General features: G+C 39.6%; 1 protein-coding gene across 4 annotated transcripts in view; it reads right to left on the bottom strand.

Moving 5' to 3' along the window:
• Positions 1-1653: 1653 nt before the first annotated feature.
• CEP95 (centrosomal protein 95) overlaps positions 1654-25259 on the bottom strand; it is a 57417-nt gene continuing 33811 nt past the window's right edge. For 3 of the 4 annotated variants that reach the window (XM_061176632.1, XM_061176634.1, XM_061176635.1), the window contains 9 exons: positions 9942-10081; positions 9040-9129; positions 7777-7906; positions 6827-6996; positions 6639-6713; positions 5297-5449; positions 2600-2746; positions 2239-2310; positions 1654-1950 (listed from right to left, as the gene is read on the bottom strand). In XM_061176632.1, the coding sequence (XP_061032615.1) occupies positions 1774-1950; positions 2239-2310; positions 2600-2746; positions 5297-5449; positions 6639-6713; positions 6827-6996; positions 7777-7906; positions 9040-9129; positions 9942-10081 (1154 nt within the window). In that variant the 3' untranslated portion in view covers positions 1654-1773. Of the gene's footprint in view, positions 1951-2238; positions 2311-2599; positions 2747-5296; positions 5450-6638; positions 6714-6826; positions 6997-7776; positions 7907-9035; positions 9130-9941; positions 10082-25259 lie in introns of all 4 variants that reach the window. The other variant, XM_061176633.1, reaches the window with a different exon arrangement.

Below are 25259 nucleotides of genomic sequence, written 5' to 3'. Positions count from 1 at the left end.
ATTCCCTCACTTACTCTTCTTTTTGGTTATTCCCAGTTAATTAGTTTGGTAAAGAGCTAGCAGAAGAGTCCTCCTAAAACATTAAAAAAAAAATTAAAACAAGTGTAATGATGCCTTTATAACAAATTCAAATAGTATATTAAGCAGAGGGAAAGTTTATATAATCTACCAGAGTCACACCTACTATTACATTTGGGGACTGTTCTTCCAGACCTTTCCTACATTGTATTGATTATACTGCATTATATATATGATACCCATTCATATCATAGCTTTTTAAAGATTTGCTCATTTTACCCAAGGATATAGTGTATTTTTTAAAAAATTTTTGGCTGCGTTGGGTCTTCATTGCTGCGCGTGGGCTTTCTCTAGTTGCAGTGAGCGGGGGCTACTCTTTGTTGCAGTGCATGGGCTTCTCATTGCAGTGGCTTCTCTTGTAGAGCACGGGCTCTAGGTGCACAGGCTTCAGTAGTTGTGGTTCGTGGGCTCTAGAGTGCAGGCTCAGTAGTTGCGGCATACAGGCTTAGCTGCTCTGCGGCATGTGGGATCTTCCTGGACCGGGGATCAAACCCGTGTACCCTGCACTGGCAGGCAGATTCTTAACCACTGTGCCACCAGGGAAGTTCCTAGTGTGTATATCTTTCTATCTAGAATTCTTTATCATTTTTCTCTAACAAACAAACATTTTTAGAACTTATGTTCTAGCTCTTGTGCATTTCCCCCATCCTGTCCATTCACCTGCACTGATTGACTTGTCACTATATATATATTGCAGTTATCTGTATGTCTCTCCTTCATGATGCTCCAAATTTGGCCATCTTCCAAGTCTTTAACCCAGGAAACCCCTGCCTGCCTACAGGCCCTACACTGTCAGCTGCTATGCCAAAAGGGCAGCACTTGGGACCACAGCACTGGATACAGCTGCTTACTCTTTTCTGCAGGATAATCAGATCCCACCCCATCATGCCTCCTGGCCTCTATTATTGTTCATATATGTTATTCCCTATATGCCCTAATGGGAACCTCTCTTCTCCCTTCCAATCCTTTTCTGGTGCCCTCTGCCATTCTCTGGCTTTGATCAGTAACTAACTCACTCCCCATATGCTCAATTGCTCTGAAGCCTCCCTCCAGCTCCTGGCCTTCACTGAAGCCCTCCTCTCCAGGAAGGACACCACCCTTGAGTGGGTTTTTCTTCTTCCTCATCTGCCCCCATACTAGAAATAGGGTTGGTGTACTCTTGCCCACTTCAAGTCCCTTATGCCTCCTTCCCACCTGCACTCACTAGTGCCCTTTTGTGCACCAAGTGCCTTACACCTGTTGCCCCTCCCAACTGATTGACAGAAGCCATAATGCATAAATTCTCATCTTTTAGCCTCCATGTGAAAAAGCTACACACTTAACCATCGTATCTTTAAGGTTTAACCCTAAGTAAGTCCCACCTCTAATGACAAGCCCACACTTTAGCTCTTTTCTGATTTAGAGATCTTTTTTTGGGGTCCTCAAGTGCTATTTTTTTACTGTTTTTGTTCACCTACAGCAATAGGCTTCAGGAGCTGGCTGCTCAATTGCTTTCGTGCACCTCTTTTAAAGTTTTAGGTCATAAATTCAAAGCAATAAACTAAGAAAACAATTTTTATTTTCAAAGTTATTTCATAAAAAGTATTAGAGTCAGTATATAGATAAGTTATTTAGAAATGATTCTTCTGGGTTAGATTGTTTACCAGGGCAGAGCTAGAATTGAGCCAGTGAAGTCCACACTTAGGAAGTCTGGCCTCATAGGAAGGGATTTTTACTGTACTGAAAGGAAGCCAGATGAAGCCGAGATTCGAAGCGCTCAGCTTCCAGTTCCCGGAAGAAAGCATCATCGTCGTTCTGTGTTATCATGTACTGCAGCTGTTGAATTTCCTTCTCCATCTTAGATCTCAGTTCCCTCTTCACCTTATACAACATCTGAAAGAGAATTCATGTCATCCTGCTATGCACAACACTGATCCAGGCCCTCATGTATTTTTATTCCCTCCCCACCTTCCTGCTCATCAAGCTTCTGCAGTAATTTTAATAATTTCGCAGCAGCTCTTACAGAGACATGAACAGGTAAAGTTAAAATCACAGAATACATGTTTTGAATCGTAGATCGATCTTATTAGTATCCTCTCCATTCCCCTTAAAAAGTGTAGTACAGTTGTTTTCTATTTCTTAAAAATGTACATAAATGATTTCTATCTTGTTAATTATTACCTGGGCCTGGGATTTCTCTCTGGCTTTGAGCTCTTGACGTTCCTGTGATATGGCTTCTGCCAGCAATGAAAACTGTTTACAGGGAAGAAAAAAAAAACCTTATATTTGTCTGTAGTCTAAATGTAACAATTCTTATGTTCATAGGCTTAAAATCTTTATTTTAATGGAAACAGGGCAATATTCTGTACTGTGGTCAAGCACTAGCTTATTTTACCTTAAATTTCAATCAGTCCAACCTGTATAGTGACAAGTTCCGAATTAATATGTGGAGGCTTACTTGTTCAGCAGACTAAGCTGATGTCTGACACCGGGCGGTCAGGATTAAGCACGTCAGAATGTAAACTAGCAGCGGTGAACCCACCTGGTCTTTATAGTAGTTCTCCATTGAGTCCAGTTCATTTTGGTGCTGTCTCTTTTGTTCATCTCGCTTTTCTTTGGCATAGTTTCTTAGGTCTCGTAATCTTTGCTTTTGAATTTGTAAACCTTCTTCAAACAGTTTCTTAAATATCTGCCAGTTATTTAGTCAGAAAAATAAAGTTATGGTGAATTTTCATGGAGGAGTAAAATTCTGCCCAACTAGAGGTATGTAAAAAATCTTTGTGAAATACAGTCAGTATAAAGTAACAGCTTTATTGAGATATAATTCACATACTATAAACTTCACCCTTGTAAGATGTATAAATCAGTAGATTTTACTATATTCAGAGTTGTGCAACCATCACCGCTAACTGCAGAACATTTTCTTCACTCCAAAAAGAAACCCCATAACCATTAGCAGCCACTCCCCCTCCCCCTCGCAATCACTACTCCACTTTCTATGCCTACAGATTTACCTATTCTGGACATTTCATATAAATGGTATCATATAGTATGTGGCCTTTTGTATCTGGCTTCTTTCACTTAGCATAATTTTTCAAGGTTCATCTATATTATAGCATGAATCACTATGAAATTCTTTTTTTCATTGCCACATAATACTCTACTGTATGGATATATCACACTTTATCAATTCACCAACTGGTAGACGTTTTCTCTTCTTGGCTGTTATAAATAGTGCTGCTGTGAACATCTGTGTATAGTTACCTAGGAGTAGAAGTGCTAAATCATATGTTTAACCTTTTGAAGAACTGCCAGACTGTATTCCAATGTGGTTGCACCATTTTATAACCCCACCAGCCCTGCATGTGTGTTCCAACTTCTCTACATCCTTGCCAGCACTTTTTTATTTTAGCCATCTTAGTGGGTGAGAGTTTATCTCATTGTGGGTCTGATTTGTATTTCTTAAATGACTAATGGTATTCAGCATCTTTTCCTGTATCCCAAAGATTCTTTACTACTTTCAGAAAAGAACTCTCAAGCAGCCATGTATATAGAAAAAGAACCCTGGAGTAGAAACAAACGCTGCATGTACACTCGTGCATAACTGAGGGCCATGTGGTTATCATCTAACTAGGCCACAAACTGTTCAAAGGATTCGGATATGCTCACTTGTCCTTCACTGACTGATCAAGAATTCTTACTAAAGTACAGTCATGCATTCATCAGCCGGCAGTATTGCCTTAGTGTCAAGTTACTTAACCTCTCAAAGCCTTAGGAGTATCCTCTAGAAATGAGGATAATAGTATGACCCACTTCAGAGTATTTAGTCCCGTTAAGTATACCTACCTTAATGTTTTACTTTAGAGATGAAATTTATTGCTAGTTTGGAATCCCAAGCTTGATTAGGATGAGGTAGCAAATACCTTGTGGAAAGATCTCACAGCATATCTGTCCTACATTATTTTCCTGGTTTTAAGTGGAATCCGAGGTCATCTAATCACACCTTAAATTCCTGTCTCTTACAACATGCTCCCAAACCCCTAAAGCCAGTGTCCTGGAGAAGTACCGACACTTGGGAGGTCAGAGGGAATTAAGACCTCACATTAAGATAAGGGCAGTAGAGAAATACAGATGAAGAGGCACATGAAAAGATGCTCAACTTCGCTAATTATTAGAGAAATGCAAATCAAAACTACAATGAGGTATCATCTCACACCAGTCAGAATGGCCATCATTAAAAAGTCTACAAATAAATGCTGGAGAGGGTGTGGTGAAAAGGGAACCCTCCTACACTGTTGGTGGGAATGTAAGTTGGTGCACCCACTATGGAAAACAGTATGGAGGTTCCTCAGAAAAACTAAAATCAGAATTACCATATGATCCAGCAATTGCACTCCCAGGCATATATCCGGACAAAACTAATTTGAAAAGATACATGAACCCCTGTGTTCACTGCAGCACTATTCACAATAAACAAGACATGGAAACAACCTAAATGTCCATCAACAGATGAATGGATAAAGATGTGGTATTTATATGCAATGGAATATTACTCAGCCATAAAAAAGAACAAAATAATGCCATTTGCAGCAACATGGATGCAATTAGTGATTATCATACTAAGTGAAGTCAGAAGGACAAATACCATAAGATACCACTTATCTGTGGAGTCTAAAATATGACACAAATGAACCTATCTACCAAACAGAAACAGACTCACAGACATAGAGAACAGACTGGTGGCTGCCAAGGGAGAGAGGGTTGAGGGAGGGGGTTGGGGGAAGAATGGAGTGGGACATTGGGGTTAGCAGATGCAAGCTTCTATATATAGGATGGATAAACAAGGTCCTACTGTATAGCACAGAGAACTATATTCAGTATGCTATGATAAACCATAATGGAAAAGAATATATAAAAAATGTGTATATATATGTATAATATATATATTATATTCATATATCTATGAATCACTTCGCTGTATAGCAGTAATTAACACAACATTGTAAACCAACTACAATTTAAAAAAAAAAAGACAAGGGCAGTAGAGACAGAGTAGACTGGGATGCACTATGGGGGTAATAAAATGAGGTGTGGGCAAGTCTGAACTCTAGCCAGCATTTTGGACTTGCGTTTGGATTTTGGATTCACATTGGGACAAGAGTCACAAAGAAGGTGGTCCTAAAAGGTAACAGACAAAATTTACCTTCTTAACTGGATTGGACAGAAAAGCAATATTTACCATTTCTTCCCGGGTCCTCATTCTCATCATTTTTGAGCGCAACTGAACTCTATAATCATCATAATATTTTCGGGCACGAACAATCTGCTGCCGATTTTCTTTTATCTTTGATTGGGTCAACTTCTGCCTATGAATGCGGTCCTTGAAGTCTTGCTAAGAAAGGGAAGGGGAAAAAGAGGTAAGGACAAGAGGAAGGCAGACTCTGGTGTTCTCATCTGTCCCACTCCCCAACACAACGTCTTCAGGCAGTAAGCCGGGTATGGAGGGCCAGTAGCCTGCTGGCTGGGCATAGAGTGTGAAAGCCTGTCCGCCCCCAGAAATCCTTCAGTCTTTAGTAGGTTCATCACCTCAGTCAGAAGAGCTGCCCCACAGTCCCGTGGTTAGGACTCCACACTCCCACTGCAGGGGGTGCGGGTTCAATCCCTGGTCAGGGAACTAAGATCCCATATGCTGCACAGCCAAAAAAAAAAGAAGAAGAGCTGCCCCAGTAAGCCCCCAAGGCTGTAGAGAGCAGCAACAATCCTCATGGACTGAGAATCTCATCTCCCCATTTCACCAGGGAGTCATCTAAGCCATACCCAGATGCCTACTTAACTAGAAAACTGGCACCCTCAAAGATGTTCAAGCAGAGCTTGAGTTAACAAAAGTATCTACATCGAAACTAAGGAAATTAGGTGATATCTTAGCAAAGTAGTGAGGGTGAAATGAAGTCATGTACACAAAGCCCTCAACTAGGTGTCCAGACACTTGTTTTCTTTTCCCCCACACCAGAGTCCCACATGCAGTTCCTGATGGCTTCCCCTTCTTTCTCTGGAACTGCTTAGAATTATAGTTCTCATTGCTTATCTCTATACTCAAGTTTCCTCCTCTGGCTTATTGTCTTTGATCTCTGTCCTCCCCCTTCATGATACTCAGAGGATAATGTTGTACTATGTATGATTCTCAGTCCAAATTATAATGGAGGCACAGACAACCTCAGGTTTCTATTTGGGACCTGAGAAAGAAGGGAGAGGACAAAAAACACTAAGTTATAACCACCTGGTACCTCGAAGAGGCTTGGAGGTACAGACCTGGATTAAAATCTCAACCTTGCCCTTGCTGATTATGGTGGGACCCAGGGCAAGTTAACATCTCAAAGCTTCAGGTTTTCCATTTCATAGAAAACATTTCTATTATGTCACTATAAAGACTAAATGAAACTGTGTATATGAAGTACCTAGCACCTTACCCTCCCATCAATTTTGGTTAGAGACCTAAATGCTTCCACAGGTAAGTGTAAGAGGTATAAGTCAGTGGGGATATTGCCCAGCCGGTACAAATAAAAGTAATTAATATAACTTACCAGTCTCTTGTTATGTTCATATTCTTTCTTGATCAGCACAGTAAGGAGGTCGTGCCTTCTCAAGGCTTCTTCTATCTTTAAGTGGGATACAAGGAAACGAGGTTAATAATTCTATTCACTAGATTATCAAGGATAAGCTCTGCCCCTTTTTGGTTTATATTCCTATGCTTAATTGGCAGTTATCTTACTTCATCCTGGAGTTTCTTCTTTGATCGATTTTCTCTATATGCATCTTTTCTGAGCTGTTCAACCTGTGCAATTTGCTGTTTCCACATTTTGCTTAGTGTTTGACCAGAAACATAGAGAAATGGAAACTGCTCCAGCATCAGGGGCAGGAGACTGTGTTCATTCACTTTCACTGCAAGGTTTAAAAAAAAAAAAAAAAAAAAAAGATGCTCTTAATCTGAGAAACTCGCTGACAGCTTTTAAGAAGAAATCTCATCCCACCTTCCTGGGAGATCAAAGCTTATCTAAGTGATGTGGTTCTGAGCCTGAAAAGAACAATTCTAAAAGTGTGTTATTACTTTTGCATTCCTTCTCTGATTGGGATAGCCAATTACTAGTAAGGATGAAAATAACCTCAACATTTCTGATTGATGACATGCTGGTTTTGTGAAGTCCATCCTAACTGCTCAGCTGATTCAGCGCCTGGGGTGGATGCTGTGTGTGTGGTCAAACTGCCTCCCAGGAGGGCTGAGGAGTCTAAGTCTCTGTCTGATGGGATGTAGTTAGAAGGCCAGTGGTCTTTGAAACTGTACCCTGGCACCAACTGTCAATATAACAGGAGCTGGACAGGCCCTCTGCTTGCTTTGGAGCATCCCTTTGATTCTACCAACTTCCCAGAAACAAAAGACAACCAGCATGAGTGAGCAGAGTGAAGCTAAAGCTGGAACAGCTGGTCACAGCCGTCACATTCCTTTGGTGCCAATATATTGGTGTATATTTAACAGTTTTAGAGAAATGCCTCATTTAAGAGTTTGATCTCTCTTTACAGAAATCTAGCATATGGCAGTGAGAGAAGAGGGAACTTTCTCCAGCTGACTGGTAAATGCTGGTTCTCAGTGCTGTGTCCTTGGCATATAGCACACACTTTCAAAGGATGCCAGTTTTCCATAAAGTACAATTTTGTGGTTCTTACTTGGAACTGCTTTATTTGGCTTTGGCAAGCCACCTCTTGGACCTGGAGTTGTGGTTTTTCTAGAGTAAATCTTCCAGGGCTGACTACGTTTTGGAGTTCCTTTATGAACAGTTTCTCTGTATATTTTTTCCTTAGGAGCAGATATAAAACAGAATAGAAATGAGAAGTCTAATAGCTCTTTCATACATCATCTTAAATATTACATAGGGACAAAAATAGCTAACATAATCCCCAGCCAAACCACCTGACTTCAGATTTCTACAGTCTGGGGACTTCCCTGGTTGCACAGTGGTTAAGAATGTGCCTGCCAATGCAGGGGACACAGGTTCGAGCCCCGGTCCAGGAAGATACCACATGCCACAGAGCAACTAAGCCCATACGCCACAACTACTGAGCCTGTGCTCTAGAGCTGCGAGCCACCAACTACTGAGCCCGTGTGCCACAACTACTGAAGCCCATGCACCTACAGCCCGTGCTCCACAACAAGAGAAGTCCCACACCACAATGAAGACCCAACACAGCCAAAAATAAATAAATTAATTAATTAAAAAAAATTTTCTACAGTCTGGTTATTTACCTACTCTAAGTTAAATGCCTCTTTAGTTTCCGGCATCCTTTGGAATTTGAAAAAGCATTGAATCTTTTTCAAGTTTCATAGTTGCCATATCCCCACACCCTAAATACAACTACTAATGATGTTCTGATGTACTTGCTGCTTTTGACAACTTTTTCCACGTAGATTAAAAAAGTTCTTAAACGACGTTTAGTTATAACCACACTGTATGCTATATTCTGTTTTCTTTATGAACATTTTAGCATAAGCATTGTCTCCATGCTTTCATTTAGCTTCTGTAACTATTCTTTTGAAAGGCAACGAAAACTTATGCTTTGGGTGTCTTCCAGCCAGGCATGGAGCAACTGGGATTTCCTGTCTTCTTTTACTCTCCCTCTTTAACTTGTCAGCCTAGACTATCTTTTAAATCCTTGGTGAACTGATAAGCAATAGAAGCCCTTAAAAACTGATGGAAGTTTTAGGCAGGAGGGAAAAATACTAGTTTTTGGTACCATGTCTTGCCACATTTTAGCAACTTGCCTACCTATGAATAAAAGAAAATCCCACATCATGAAATGAAATTCTGCTTTTTTCTAAGGGGCTAATAATGATTAAGGCCCTGTTGATTTTTTTCCTTTTAAAAAGATCATCTCTGTACTTTCCACTGATCTGATCAAATGGCATTTATTACAGTAGAGACTTTTACCCACTGTTTCCTCCTCGTCATTTATTCCTAGAGGTCCAATATTCTCTTGAACTTTATTTCTTCTTAGTTCCTTTTCAAATGCTTCAGTTATTGCCTACAGGGGAAAAGGCCATATGATATTATAGTTATTAAAAACATACAAATGAAAATGAAGGAAAAAAATCAATCTAAGATTCTGCCATTCCATTCACTTTTTTAAAGTTCCTTTCAGGCTATATATCTCATTAAATATACATTATTTAACAGATATGTAATTGGGACATAAAACACAACTTTACATAATGTATTCTTTTTGTTCTCAGTTTCTGTAATTATTTTGATACACACTTGAGTGGAAGTTACATGTTTGAGTTGAAGTTACATGTTATTGTAAGACATCTAAATTAGTTTGTTTTCACCATTATAAAACATACTGTAGCAAACAACTTAAGTGTTCTAAATTTATGCTACATTTCAAAATCCCTATTCCACAGGAGAAAGTCTTCCTTAGTAATCATACATTCTCCTGTTGAACCCTAACAGGAGGGGTGGGGTCTCATTCCTGTTTGGGCATTTTCATCCTATCTGTAATTCAAATGGCTAGTCACATTTAATCCACCTCAAATTCTCTTCATTTCTAAAGCTCTCTCTGAAAATGCCTGTCTACACTGATATACTTTCTTAACCCACTAGAGTACTGACTAAGCTATATCTAATAAGGTTAGTTTTCTTAGAGTTTAATGAGTAGAAGTTTTATGTTCCCTAATGGGGGACGTAAAAGCTATGTCACATAATTTTGTCATCCACTCAGCTCAAGAATATTAAATGCATTTTAAGCCTTTAGTCAACAGCATGTTCACTGTAGCATTTGGCTAAGGGTAAATGGTAATGCCTGCTGCCCAATGGCGGTCAAGAGATGGGATATACCTTTGCTTGAAATCGGCGGGTATCTGTTTCTTTTGGCTTTCGCTGCCTTTTTCTCTCCATGTGGAACTGTTTGTTTTTGTTAATTGGAGATGGAGAAAGTGAATGAGATCTGGAGGGTGGCTTTCTACGCATGGTAAGTCCTATAATACAAGAGAGACATGTACCATCAGTTTCTGAAAGTCAGAAATGTTAAGTGGGCACCAAATAGTTGACTGTTACCAAATCCAAAGAGACTATGGATGTGCTAAATGTACTCTCTCCTATAACTGATTTCTGTTTGTTTATATGTTTAATCACACCAAGCAAACGGACAAATGCACATATTGTGTACTCAAAATGTCTCAAAGAAGTACTAAGGTTCTATATTCAATTTTGGGTTGAAAATGGAGCAACATGTGGAATGCCTGCTGCACACAAAGCCCTATACTTAGTACTCGTGGTGGTGGAGGAGAAAAAGCCATCTGAGCTGTATGTCTGCTATCCTTTTACCTATCTAGGTCCTGAGGAGGGGGCTGTAAGTACATATACACATCCTTATAAAGCAGAATGCTTATACTCAAAGGTTACTGTAGTTTAGCATTTTAAAGCAGTCCTGTTCTTCCCTACTTAGCACTCTAGCCCTCCTAATTCCATACTGCCTAAGAGATCTAACGAATTACTTCCCTCCACAAACCTTTTTATGTTCCATCGTTTATAAATATGCTCAGGAATCTGCTAATTGTGAAGAGGGGGACTCCATGCCTTTTTGGAAAAGCAAATAATTCAATATAGCTCTAAGGTCAAGGACATTTGTTTGATACCCTTCTAAATAAATTTTCCCATAAAATTAAAATGTCCCTGAGCTTTTATTTTTCTCTTCACTCTTTTAATTCAAATCTTTCAAATTAATTTAAAACTTAAAGATGTTAAGTAAAACTGACTTGCATGATCTATTTTAAATGATGTTTTAATAACACTTTTACTATGTCCACAATGTATTCTTCTTTAGAAACTGAAGAGCCAATAAAAATAACACTTTAACTTATAATGTGTTTTTAAGATGGGATACAATGTACATGTCAGGGAAACATGTAGGTTACTGGATGAGGGTTCCTAGAGATTACCTGAGTCAAATTTAAGGGAAGAGAGATGAAATAATCAAGAGAAGGAAAAAGTACTCTTGGAGTAAACAAAACAAAACAAAAAACTGAAAAGTTAAGGAAATTTTGGATGAGAAATGGACTGCTTCTAGAGAAACAAGGGATGACCAAAGTCGATAAAAGTGAATGGAAAACATGCACAATTTTAGTTGGTGGAAGACAGGATAATTATTTGAACAAGCAGTAGGAAACATCTGCAAGGATGTGGCAAACCAGAAACTGTCATGCATTGCTGATATGAGTACAAACTGGTGCAATCACTTTGGAGGGGAATTTGGCAATGGTGAAAAAGTGTAAACTCCTCAGTCTAGCAATTCTAGTAGATATAGATCCTAGAGAAACTTCTGCACATATTACAGGTTGTTCATTACAGAACTGTTTGCAGTTATGAAATCTGGAAACAATCTGTATGTCCTGCAATGGGGGGGGACATATATATACATAAATAAAAATACTCATACAAATGGGGTACACTGTATGAACTCAGCTATGCAGTAGTTAAAATGAAGAACTGGACGTATCAACATAGATTTTTAAAACAATGTTAACAGAAAAAAGAAGAAAGTTACAGAATAATATATATCTATGTATATTAAAAAAACATAAAACAATAGTATATTTAGACAAGTAACACAATGCTATTAAAGTATAAAGACAGGGATGAGACGGTCCAGTTCAAGATGGCAAAATACAGGCTCCTGAACTCACCTCCTCCCACAGACACTGAAACCTACACTAAATATGGAATAATTCCCTCTGAAAGGAATCCAGACACTAGCTGAGTGACACATGAGAAAGAACCCACATCAAAAAGGGTTGTGGCACACCTTAATCTACTAGGAGCCATTAAGAATGAAGAAAATGGTTTGGACAAACACAAAGATTTGAGAGCCAACCAAGAGCTAGGGATGGGCTGAGTGATAAGAGTCATCTCCTATGCAAGACTACTCCTTCGAGGCTGGGAGAGTGGCTGTTTTACCTAATGCACAGAAACCAACACAAAGTCAGGAAAACGAAGAAACAGAAGAATATGTCCAAACAAAAGAACAACATAAAACTCAAGAAACAGATCTTGATGAAATGGATAAAGGACTTACTTGATAAAGAGTTCAAAATAATGGTCATAAAGATGCTCACTGAGGTCAGGAGAACAATGAGAATTTCAACAAAGTGAGAATTTTAATGAGAAAATATAAGAAAGTACCAAACATAAAAAAAATTTTTTTTTAATAATAAAAAATAATTTTAAGTACCAAACAAATCACAGAGCTAAAGAATACAATAATGGAGGTTGAGAGTCCGCCTGCCAATGCAGGGGACACGGGTTCGAGACCTGGTCCCAGAGGATCCCACATGCCACGGAGCAGCTAGACCTGTGCACCACAGCTGCTGAGCCTGCGCTCTGGAGCCCGCATGCCACAACTACTGAAGCCCGTGTGCCTGGAGCCTGTGCTCTGCAGTGGGAGAAGCCACCGCAGTGAGAAGCCCACGCACCACAATGAAGCGTAGCCCTTGCTCACCGCAACTAGAGAAAACCTGCGCGCAGCAACAAAGACCCAACGCAGCCAAAAATAAATAAATTAATTAAAAAAAAAAAGAATACAATAATGGAGTTCAACAGCAGACTAGGTGAAGCGAGAGAAAGCATCAGCCAACTTAGGGCAATGGAATTCATCCAAACACAAGAGCAAAAAGAAAAAAACAATGAGAAAAAGTGAAGATGACTTAAAGGACTCCATCAAGTGGACCAATATTCACATTATAGGGATCCCAGAAGGAGAAGGGAGAAAGCAGCAGAAAGCTTATACAAAGAAATAATGGCTGAAAACTCCCCTAATCTGGGGAAAGAAACAAGACATTCAGATCCAAGAAGCCCAGAAACTTTAAGATAAATCCAAAGAGACCCACACTGAGAAATATTATAATTAAACTGTCAAATTTAATTTGAGAGACTCTTAAAAGCAGTAAAAGAAAAGCAACTTGTTACATACAAGGAAACCGCTATAAGACTATCAGTAGATTTTTCATCAGAAACTTTGCAGGCCAGAAGAGAACAGCAAAATATATTCAAACTGCTGAAAGAAAAACTGCAACCAAAAATACTCTACCCAGCAAAGCTGTCCTTCAGAATTGAAGAAGAGATAAAGAGCTTTCCGGACAAGCAAAAGCTGAATGAATGAGGAGTTCATCAACATTAGTACAGCCTTACAAAAAATTTTAAAGGGACTTTTTTTTTTTGGCTGCACTGTACCATGCAGCTTGTGGGTTCTCAGTTCCCCAGGCAGGGATTGAACCCAGGCCATGGCAGTGAAAGTCTGGAATCCTAAACACTAGGCCACTCCGTTAAAGGGACTTTTTCAAGCTGCAATAAAAGGGTGCTAATTAGTAACAGGAAAACATATAGAAAGGTATAAATCTCATTGGTAAAGATAAATATTTAAATTCAGAATACTCTAATGTTATAATGGTGGTAAGTCATATACCAAATCTAGTATGAAGATTGACAAACAAAAATAGTAAAAATAACTATAACTACAATAATTTGTTAATGTATACACAAGGGAAAAAAATGTAAAATGTGACATCAAAAACAAAATGACGGGAAAGTTAAAATGTAGAACTTTAAAATGTGATTCAGCTTATCACCTTAAAATATGCTGTTATAAATATGTTTTATATAAGCCTTATGGTAACCACAAAGCAGAAACTTAGATACACAAAACATAAAGAGAAAGAAATCTAAGCTACTATTAGGGAAAATCCTCAAGTCACAAAGGAAGACAGCAAGAAAAGAAGAAAGGAACAAAGGAATTACAAAGCAGCCAGAAAACAATTAACAAAATGACAACATTTAGACCCTATCAATCAGTAAATAATTACTTGAAATGTAAATGGACTAAATTCTCCAATCAAAACACACTGAGTAGCTGAATGGATTAAAAATAAAAAAAGACCCAACTATGCTGCCTACAAGAGACTCCATCTTTAAGGACACACACAGACTTAACAGTGAAGGGGTGGGAAAAGATATTCCATACAAATGGAAACCTAAAGAAAGCTGGGGTAGTAGCTATACGTCTAACAGACAAAATAGACTAAGACAAAAACTATAATGAGAGACAAATAAGATCATTATACAATAATAAAAGGGTCAATTCATAAGAATAATATAATTTTATGTAAGTTTTTTATACCTAACATAGGAGTATCTAAATATATAAAGCAAATATTAACAGACCTAAAGGGAGAAATAATAGTACAAAAGTAGTAGGGGACTTTGATTCCCCACTTTCAGCAGTGGATAGATCACCCAGACAGATCAATATGGAAATACTGGACTTAAATTACATGTTAGTCCAGATAACTTAACAGACATTTACAGAAAACTCGTATGCCAAAGCAGCAGAATACACATTCTTCTCCAACGCACATGAAACATTCTCTGGGATAGATCATATGTTAGGCCACAACACAAGTCTTTGAAAATTCTAAATGACTGAAATCATATCAAGCATCTTTTCTGACCATGATAGCATGAAACTAGAAATCAATTACAAGAAGAAAATGGGAAATTCACAAATACATGGAGATTAAGCAATATCATACTAGCCAAGCAGTGGGTCAAAGAAATCAAAAGAGAAATTTTTTAAATCTTAAGAAAAATGAAAATGGAAATACAATATACCAAAACTTATGGGATGCAGCAAAAACAGTTGCAAGAGGAAGTTCATAGCAATAAATGCCTACATTAAAAAACAAAGATATGACACCTAAAGTCAAGCACCAAAATAAACAGGTGGAACTATATCAAAGTAAAATTCTTCTGCACCACAAAAGAAACGATCAAAGAAATGAAAACAACCACCTACAGAATGGAGAAAAAATTTGCAAATCAGATATCTGATAAGGGGTTACTATACAAAATATATAAAGAATGCTTACAACTCAATAGCAAAAAACCAAATAATTCAATTTAAAAATGGATAAAAGACCTGAAGAGACATTTTTCCAAAGAAGATATACAAATGGCCAACAGGTACATGACAAGGTGCTCAACAGCACTAATCATTAGGGAAATGTAAATTAAAACTACAATGAGATGTCATCTCACACCTGTTAGAATGGCTATCATCAAAAAGAAGTAACAAGTGTTGGCAAGGATGTGGAGTAAAGGAAACCACTGTGCACTGCTGGTGGGATTATAAATTGGTACAGCCATTATGGAAAACAATATGGAAGGTCCTCAAATAATTGAAAATAGAACTACCATATGATCCATCAATTTAATCTCTGGGAATATATACAAGGGAAACAAAAACACTATGTCAAAGAGATATCTGTTTCCCCATGTTCAAAGCAGCATTATTTACAATAACCAAGATATGGAACAATAGTTAAGTGTCCACTGACAGATGAATGGATAAAGATGATGTGGTATATACATACAATGAAATGTTATTCAGTCATAAGAAAGAAGGAAATTCCACCATTTGTGACAACATGGATGGATCTTGATTCCATTTTGCTAAGTAAAATAAGTCAGACAGAAAAACAAATACTGTATGAAATCACCTGTATGTGTAACTGAAAAAAAAAAAAAAAGAAGCCAAACTCACTTAAATGTGGAAATCTTAAAGAAAAAAAAAAAAAGCCAAGTTCATATAAAAAGAGATCAGATTTGTGGTTCCTAGAGGCAGGGGGTAAAGGGTGGGGGAACTGGTCAAAAGGTACAAGTAAGTACTAGGGATGTAATGCACAGCATGATGACTATAGTTAACCCTGCTGTGATGGTGTATTTGAAAGTTAAGAGAGTAGATACTAAAAGTTCTCATCACAAGTGAAATATTTTTTCTTTTGTATCTACATGAGATAATGGATGTTCTCCCACAGGAGTGAAAGTTCTGAACCCCATGACAGGCTCCCAAGCCTGGGGGTCTGGCAACGGGAGGAGGAGCTCTCAGAGAATCTGGCTTTGAAGGCCAGAGGGGTTTGATCAAAGGAATCCCACAGGACTGGGGAAAACAGAAACTCCACCCTTGGAGGGTGCACACAAGGTCCTGCGCGCACCAGGACCCAAGGAAAAAAGCAGTGATATCATGAGAGACTGGGCCAGACCTATCTGCTAGTATTGGAGGGCCTCCTGTGGAGGCAGGGGGTGGCTGTGGTTCACTTCAGGGACAAAGACACAGGTGGTGGTACTTCTGGGAAGTACTCATCAGCATGAGCCCTCCTGGAGGCTGCCATTTTCTTACCAGGACCTGGCCCTACCCAACAGCCTGTGAGCTGGCTGTGTGCTGGGATGTCTTGGGCCAAGCGGCCCACGGGGCAGGAACACAGCCCCACCCACCAGCAGGCAGGCTGCTTAGAGTCTTCCTGAGCACACAGCTGCCCGCTTAACACACCCCTTGATATGGCCCAGCCCACCAGAGGGACAAGACCCAGCTCCACCAACCAGTGGGCAGGAACCAGTCCCTCCCACCAGGAAGCCTGCACAAGCCTCTTAGACAGCCTCATCCACCAGGGGGCAGACAGCAGAAGCAAGAAGAGCCTCTACCCTGCAGCCTGTGGAATGGAAACCTCAATCACAGAAAGTTAAACAAAATGAGACAGCAGAGGAATATGTCCCAGATGAAGGAACAAGATAAAACCCAAGAAGAACAACTATGTGAAGTGGAGATAGGCAATCTATGCAAAAAAGAATTCAGAGTAATGATAGTAAAGATGATCTAAGATCTCAGAAAAAGAATGGAAACACAGATCGAGAAGATACAAAAAATGTTTAACAAAGACCTAGAACAACTAAAGAATAGAGATGAATACAATACAACAACTGAAATGAAAAATACACTAGAAAGAATCAATTGCAGAATAACTGAGGCAGAAGAACAAATAAGTGAGCTGGAAGACAGAATGGTGGAAATCACTGCCAAGGAACAGAATAAAGAAAAAAGAATGAAAAGAGATGAGGACAGTCTAAGAGACATCTGGGCATTAAATGCACCAACATTCACATTATAGGGATCCCAGAAGGAGAAGAGAGAGGGAAAGGACCTGAGAAAATACTGGAAGAGATAACAGATGAAAACTTCCCTAACACGGGAAAGGAAACAGTCACCCAAGTCCAGAAAGTGCAGAGAGTCCCAGGCAGGATAAACCCAAGGAGGAACACGATGAGACACACAGTAATCAAACTGACAAAAATTAAAGACAAAGAAAAAATATTAAAAGCAACAAATAACATACAAGGGAACTCCCATAAGGTTATCAGCTGATCTCTCAGCAGAAACTCTGCAGGCCACAAGGGAGTGGCATGATATATTTAAAGTGATGGGGAAGGAGTCAAGATGGTGGTGTGGGAAGATGTGGAATTAGCATCTCCCCATAACTAGTGTGCCTGCCGGCCGCTGGTGAGAGACTCTGACCCCCAAGGAGACGGGAGGAACCCCAGAGTGAACCAGTAGGACGTAGGGGAACCGAGGGGGGAGAAGAACTGGAGGCCAAGATTGGCGCCCCTGAGGCCGGGGAGATCAGGAGAGGCAGGCGGGAGGGAACTCTCTGGGAAGAGTGGGAGAGGAGCGGAGGGTGATCGCCTGGCCCACTCGGGCCGGGGAGTTTGCTGAGCTGCCAAGCCGGTTCCCCCTGCTCCAAAGCCCCATCCAGGCTGCGTGGGTCCTGGGGGCATAGGAGGGAGGCTGGGGAGATCAGGGGTGGCAGGTGGGAGGGGCCATCCAGGAGGAGTGGGAGAGGAGCGGAGGGCGATTGCCCTGCCAACTGGGGCCCGGGGAGCCTGCTAAGCTCCCAGGCTGGTCCCCTGCGATCCAAAGCCCCCTCCTCCAGGCCATGTGGGTCCTTGGGGGCATAGGAAGGAGGCTGGGGAGATCAGGAGAGGTTGGAGGGGGCCTCCGGGAGGAGCAGGAGAGGAGCAGAGGGCAACTGCCCCACCCACTAGGGCAGAGGGAGCCTACTGAGCTCCCAGGCCAGTCTCCTGCCCTCCAAGGCCCCCTCTTACCACACCCCCAGCCGCATTGGTCCTGGGGGCATAAGAGGGAGGCCCAGGAGATCAGGAGAGGAAGGCGGGAGGGGCCCTCCTAGGCCCCAGACCGGAGGAGCAGAAGAGGAGAGGAGGGTGTGTGCCCTGCCCACTTGAGCCCAGGAAGCCTGCTGGGCTCCCAGGTGAGGTCCCCTGCCCTCTGAGACCAGGGGTGGGAGGCATGCCTGGGCCCCTTCTGTTCCTTGAGCCTAAGCCCCACCCCCCACAGCCCCCAGGGCCTTTTCCAGCCCTGTGGGTCCTGAGCATTGGCCCCGCCCACCGCACAAATCTTACCCTTGCTTAGGCCCCCCTCTCCACAGCTAAGGGCTCCCCCACCCCGCCCTTTTTTTTTCTTTTCCCTCCTCTTTTTTACGATTGTGGTACTGATGTACCTTCTGGTTGTTGATTCATCTATATTTTTATTTTTACACTCTTTCTAACGTATCTGTTAGTTTCCTAGTCTAATTTTGTTTTTCACATTGTTATTGTTCTATTTTTTATTTATTTTTTGCTGCCCCATGCGGCTTGCAGGATCTTGATTCGTGAGCTCTGCAGTCGGAGCTCCAAGACCGAACCACTGGACTAACAGAGAACCTCAGACCCCAGGGAATATTTATTGGAGTGAGGTGTCACAGAGTTCCTCATCTCAGCACCAAGACCCAGCTCTGCCCAATAGCCTACAAACTCCAATGTTGGAAGCCTCAGGCCAAACAACCAGTAAAACAGGAACACAATCCCACTCATTAAAAAAACAAAAAAAGAAACAGCAAAAAAATATGTCACAGATGAAGGAACAAGGTAAAAACCTACAAAACCAAATAAATGTAGAGGAAATAGGCAATCTACCTGAAAAAGAATTCAGAGCAATGATAGTGAAGATGATCCAGAATCTCGGAAACAGAATGGAAGCACGGATTGAGAAAATACAAGAAATGTTTAACAAAGATCTAGAAGAACTAAAGAACAAACAAACAGAAATGAATACAATAACTGAAACGAAAAATACACTAGAAGGAATCAATAACAGAATAATGGAGGAAGAAGAATGAATAAGTGAGCTGGAAGACAAAATGGTGGAAATAACTGCCGAGGAGCAGAATAAAGAAAAAAGAATGAGGGCTTCCCTGGTGGCACAGTGGTTAAGAATCTGCCTGCCAATGCAAGGGACAGGGGTTCGAGCCCTGGCCTGGGAAGATCCCCCATGCCGCGGAGCAACTAAGCCTGTGTGCCACAACTACTGAGCCTGAGCTCTAGAGCCGGCAAGCCACAACTACTGAGCCCACGTGCCACAACTACTGAAGCCTGTGTGCCTAGAGCCCGTGCTCCGCAACAAGAGAAGCCACGACAAAGAGAAGCCCTCGCACCACAACGAAGAGTAGCCCCCGCTCACCGCAACTAGAGAAAGCCTGCGCACAGCAACGAAGACCCAACACAGCCAAAAGTAAATAAATAAATAAATGCATAAAAAAAAAGAAAGAAAAAAAGAATGAAAAAAACTGACAATCTCAGAGACCTCTGGGACAACATAAAACACACCAACATTCGAATTATAGGGGTCCCAGAAGAAGAAGAGAAAAATAAAGGGTCTGAGAAAATATTTGAAGAGATTATAGTGGAAAACTTCCCTAACATGGGAAAGGAAATAGTCACCCAAGTCCAGGAAGCACAGAGAGTCCCATACAGGATAAACCCTAGGAAAAACACACCAAGACACGTATTAATCAAACTAACAAAAATTAAATTCAAAGAAAAAATATTAAAAGCAGCAAGGGAAAAACAAAAATAACATACAAAGGAATCCCCATAAGGTTATCAGCTGATTTTTCAGTGGAAATTCTGCAGGCCAAAAGGGAGTGGCAGAATATACTTAAAGTTATGAAAGAGAAAAACCTACAACCAAGATTACTCTACCCAGCAAGGATCTCATTCAGATTTGATGGAGAAGTCAAAGGCTTTTCAGACAAACAAAAGCTAAGAGAATTCAGCACCACCAAACCAGCTTTAGAACAAATGCTAAAGAAACTTCTCTAAGCAGGAAACACAATAGAAGAAGACCCACAAAAACAAACCAAAAACAACTAAGAAAATGGTAATACGAATATACATATTGATAATAACCTTAAATGTAAATGGATTAAATGCCCCAACCAAAAGACACAGACTGGCTAAATGGATACAAAAACATGACCCATATATATGCTGTCTACAAGACAGCCACTTCAGACCTAGGGACACATACAGACTGAAAGTGAAGGGATGGAAAAAGATACTCCATGCAAATGGAAATCAAAAGAAAGCTGGAGTAGCAATACTTGTATCAGATAAAATAGACTTTAAAATAAAGACTGTTACGAGAGATAAGGAGGGACACTACATAATGATCAAATGATCAATCCAAGAAGATATAACAATTATAAATGTTTAGGCACCCAACACAAGAGCACCTCAATACATAAGGCAAAGGCTAACAACCATGAAAGGAGAAATCGACAGTAACACAATAATAGTACGGGACTTTAACACCCCACTTACACCAATGGACAGATCATCCAAACAGAAAATAAGTAAACACAAGCTTTAAATGACACAATAGACCAGACAGATCTAATTGATATTTACAGAACATTCCACCCAAAAGTGGCAGAATATACTTTCTTCTCAAGTGCATATGGAACATTCTCCAGGATAGATCACATCTTGGGTCACAAATCAAGCCTCGGAAAATTTAAGAAAATTGAAATCGTATCAAGCATCTTTTCTGACCACAACACTATGAGAATGGAAATCAATTACAGGAAAAAAAATTGTAAAAAAGCCCAAATACATGGAGGCTAAACAGCGCACTACTAAATAACGAAGAGATCACTGAGGAAATCAAAGAAGAAATTAAAAAAATACACAGAAACAAATGACAACGAAAACACGACGACCCAAAACCTATGGGACGCAGCAAAAGCAGTTCTAAGAGGGAAGTTTATAGCAATTCAATCTCACCTCAAGAAACAAGAAAAATCTCAAACAATCTAACCCTACACTTAAAACAACTAGAGAAAGAAGAACAGAGAAAACCCAAAGTCAGTAGAAGGAAAGAAATCATAAAGATGAGAACAGAAATAAATGAAATAGAAACAAAGAAAACAACAGCAAAGATCAATAAAACTAAAAGCTGGTTCTCTGAGAAGATAAACAAAATTGATAAAGCCTTAGCCAGACTCATCAAGAAAAAAAGGCAGAGGATGCAAATCAATAAAATTAGAAACGAAAAAGGAGAAATCACAACTGACACTGCAGAAATACAAAGGATTGTAAGAGACTACTACAAACAACTATATGCCAATAAAATGGACAACCATGAAGAAATGGACAAATTCTTGGAAAGGTACAATTTTCCAGGACTGAACCAGAAATAATTAGAAAATACAAACAGACCTATCACAAGTAATGAAATTGAAACCTTAATTAAAAATCTTCCAACAAACAGAAGTCCAGGACCAGATGGCTTCACAGGCGAATTCTATCAAACATTTAGAAAAGAGCCTATACCGATCCTTCTCAAACTCTTCCCAAAAATTGCAGAGGGAGGAACACTCCCAAATTCATTCTACGAAGTCTCCATCACCCTGATACCAAAACCAGAAAAAGATACCACAAAAAAAAGAAAATTACAGACCAGTATCACTGATGAACATAGGCACAAAAATCCTGAACAAAATACTAGCAAACAGAATCCAACAGCACATTAAAAGGATCATACAACATGATCAAGTGGGATTTATCCCAGGGATGCAAGGATTCTTCAATATATGCAAATCAATCAATGTGATACATCACATTAACAAATTAACGAATAAAAACCATATGATCATCTCAGTAGATGCAGAAAAAGCTTTTGACAAAATTCAACGCCGATTTACGATAAAAACTCTCCAGAAAATGGGCATAGAGGGAACCTACATAATAAAAGCCATATATGACAAACCCACAGCAAGCATCATACTCAATGGTGAAAAACTGAAAGCATTTCCACTAGGATCAGGAACAAGACAAAGATGTCCACTCTTGCAACTCTTATTCAACATACTTTTGGAAGTCCTAGCCACAGCAATAAGAGAAGAAAAAGAAATAAAAGGAATACAAATTGGAAAAGAAAAAGTAAAACTGTCACTCTTTGCAGATGACATGATACTATACATAGAAAATCCTAAAGATGCCACCAGAAAACTACTAGAACTAATCAATGAATTTGGTAAGGTTGCAGGATACAAAATTAATGCACAGAAATATCTGGCATTCCTATACAGCAACAGTGAAAAACCAGAAAGAGAAATTAAGGAAACAATCCCATTCACCATTGCAACAAAAAGAATAAAATACCCAAGAATAAACCTGCCTAAGGATGTGAAAGATTTGTACTCAGAAAACTATAAAACACTGATGAAACAAACCAAAGATGACATAAACAGATGGAGAAATATATCATGTTCTTGGATTGGAAGAATCAATACTGTGAAAACGACTATACTGCCCAAAGCAATCTACAGATTCAATGCAATTCCTATCAAACTATCAATGGCATTCTTCACAGAATTAGAACCAAAAAATCTTACAATTCATATGGAAACACAAAAGACCAAGCAATCTTGAGAAAGAAAAACGGAGATGGAGGAATTAGGCTCCCCGACTTCAAACTATACCACAAAGCTACAGTAATCAAGACAGTATGGTAATGGCACAAAAACAGAAATACAGATCAGTGGTACAGGACAGAATGCCCAGAGATAAACTCACACACATATGGGCACCTAAATTACGACAAAGGAGGCAAGAACGGACAATGGAGAAAAGACAGCCTCTTCAATAAGTGGTGCTGGGAAAACTGGACAGCTACATGTAAAAGAATGAAATTAGAACACTACCTAACACCATACACAAAAATAAACTCCAAATGGATTAAAGACTTATATGTAAGACCAGACACTATAAAACTTTTAGAGGAAAACGTAGGAAAAACACTCTTTGACATAAACCACAGCAAAATCTTTTTTGACCCACCTCCTAGAGTAATGGAAATAAAAACAAACATAAAAAATGGGACTTAATTAAACTTAAAATCTTTTTAACATCAAGGAAACCATAAACAAGACAAAAAGACAACCCTCAGAATGGGAGAAAATATTTGCAAATGAAACAACAGACAAAGGATTAATCTCCAAAATATACAAACAGCTCATGGAGCTCAATATCAAAAACACAAACAATCGAGTTAAAAAATGGGCGTTAGACCTAAATAGACATTTCACCAAGGAAAACATACAGATGGCCAGGAAGCACATGAAAAGATGCTCAACATTACTAATTATTTGAGAAATGCAAATCAAAACTACAATGAGATATCACCTCATGCTGGTCAGAATGGCCATTATCAAAAAAGCCAGAAACAACAAATGCTGGAAAGGGTGTGGTGAAAAGGGAACCCTCCTACACTGTTGGTGGGAATGTAAATTGATACAACCACTATGGAAAACAGTATGGAGGTTCCTTAAAAAACTAAAAACAGAACTACCATATGACCCAGCAATCCCACTACTGGGCATATACCCTGAGAAAACCATAATTCAAAGAGACATGCACCACAATGTTCACTGCAGCACTATTTACAATAGCCAGGGCATGGAACCAACCTAAATGTCCATCAACAGATGAATGGAGAAAGAAGATGTGGCACATATATACAATGGAATATTACTCAGCCATAAAAAGAAACAAAATTGAGTTATTTGTAGTGAGGTGGATGGACCCACAGTCTGTCATACAGAGTGAAGTTAGTCGGAAAGAGAAAAACAAATACCATATGCTAACGCATATATATGGAATCTTAAAAAAAAAGGACTGATGTACCTAGTTGCAGGGCAGGAATGAAGAGGTAGACATAGAGAATGGACCTGATGACATGGGGTGGGAGGGTGAAGCTGGGGAGAAGTGATAGTAGCATTGACGTATATACACTACTGAGTGTAAAATAGTTGGCTGGTGGGAAGCAGCAGCATAGCACAGGGAGATCAGCTCAGTGCTTTGCAATGACCTAGAGGGGTGGCACAGGGAGGATGGGAGGGGAGGCTCAAGAGGGAGGGGATATGGGGACACGTGTATGCATATGGCTGATTCGCTTTGTTGTGCAACAGAAACTAACACAGTATTGTAAAGCGATTATACTCCAATAAAGATGTATTAAAATAAATTAATTAATAAAGTGATCAAAGGGAAGAACCTACAACCAAGAATACTTTATCCAGTAAGGCTCTCATTCAGATTCAATGGAGAAATCAAAGCTTTACAGACAAGCAAAAGGTAAGAAAATTCAGGACCACCAGACCAGCTTTGCAACAAATGCTAAAGAACTTCTCTAGGCAGAAAAGAAAAGGCCACAACTAGAAACAAGAATACAAATGGAAAAGCTCACCATTAGGCAAACGTACAGTAAAGGTAGGAAATCATCTGCATGCAAATATCATATCAAAACCAGCAATTGTGAGAAGAGGAGAGCAAAAATGCAGGATATTGGAATTGCATTTGAAATTAAAAAACCAGCAACTTTAAACAATCTTGTTTATATATAGACTGCTATATCAAAACCTCACGGTTAACCACAAACTGAAAATCTACAAAAATACACAAAAAAGAAAAAGGAATCCAAAGACAACACTAAAGTTAGGCATCAAATCACAAGAGAAGAGAACAAAAGAGGAAGGGAAGAAAACAGACCTACAAAAGGAAATCCAAAATAATTAACAAAAGGGCAATAGGAACATACATATCAATAATTACCTTAAACATAAATGGATTAAGTGCTCCAATCAAAAGACACAGACTGGTTGAATGGATACAAAAACAAGACCCATATATATGCTGTCTGCAAGAGACCCACTTCAGATCTACGGACACATACTGAATGAAAGTGAGTGGATGGAAAAAGGTTTTCCATGCAAATGGAAATCAAAAGAAAGCTGGAGTAGCAATACTCATATCAGACAAAATAGACTTTAAAATAAAGACTGCTGTAAGAGACAAAGAAGGACACTACATAATGGTCAAGGGATCAATCCAAGAAAAAGATATAACAACTGTAAATATATATGCACTCGACATAGG

Source organism: Eubalaena glacialis, chromosome 19 (assembly GCF_028564815.1).
Source record: "Eubalaena glacialis isolate mEubGla1 chromosome 19, mEubGla1.1.hap2.+ XY, whole genome shotgun sequence".
NCBI classification, from domain to species: Eukaryota; Metazoa; Chordata; class Mammalia; order Artiodactyla; family Balaenidae; genus Eubalaena; species Eubalaena glacialis.
Note: the sequence above shows the minus strand (reverse complement) of the source record. Positions and strands in the feature narration are given on the sequence as shown.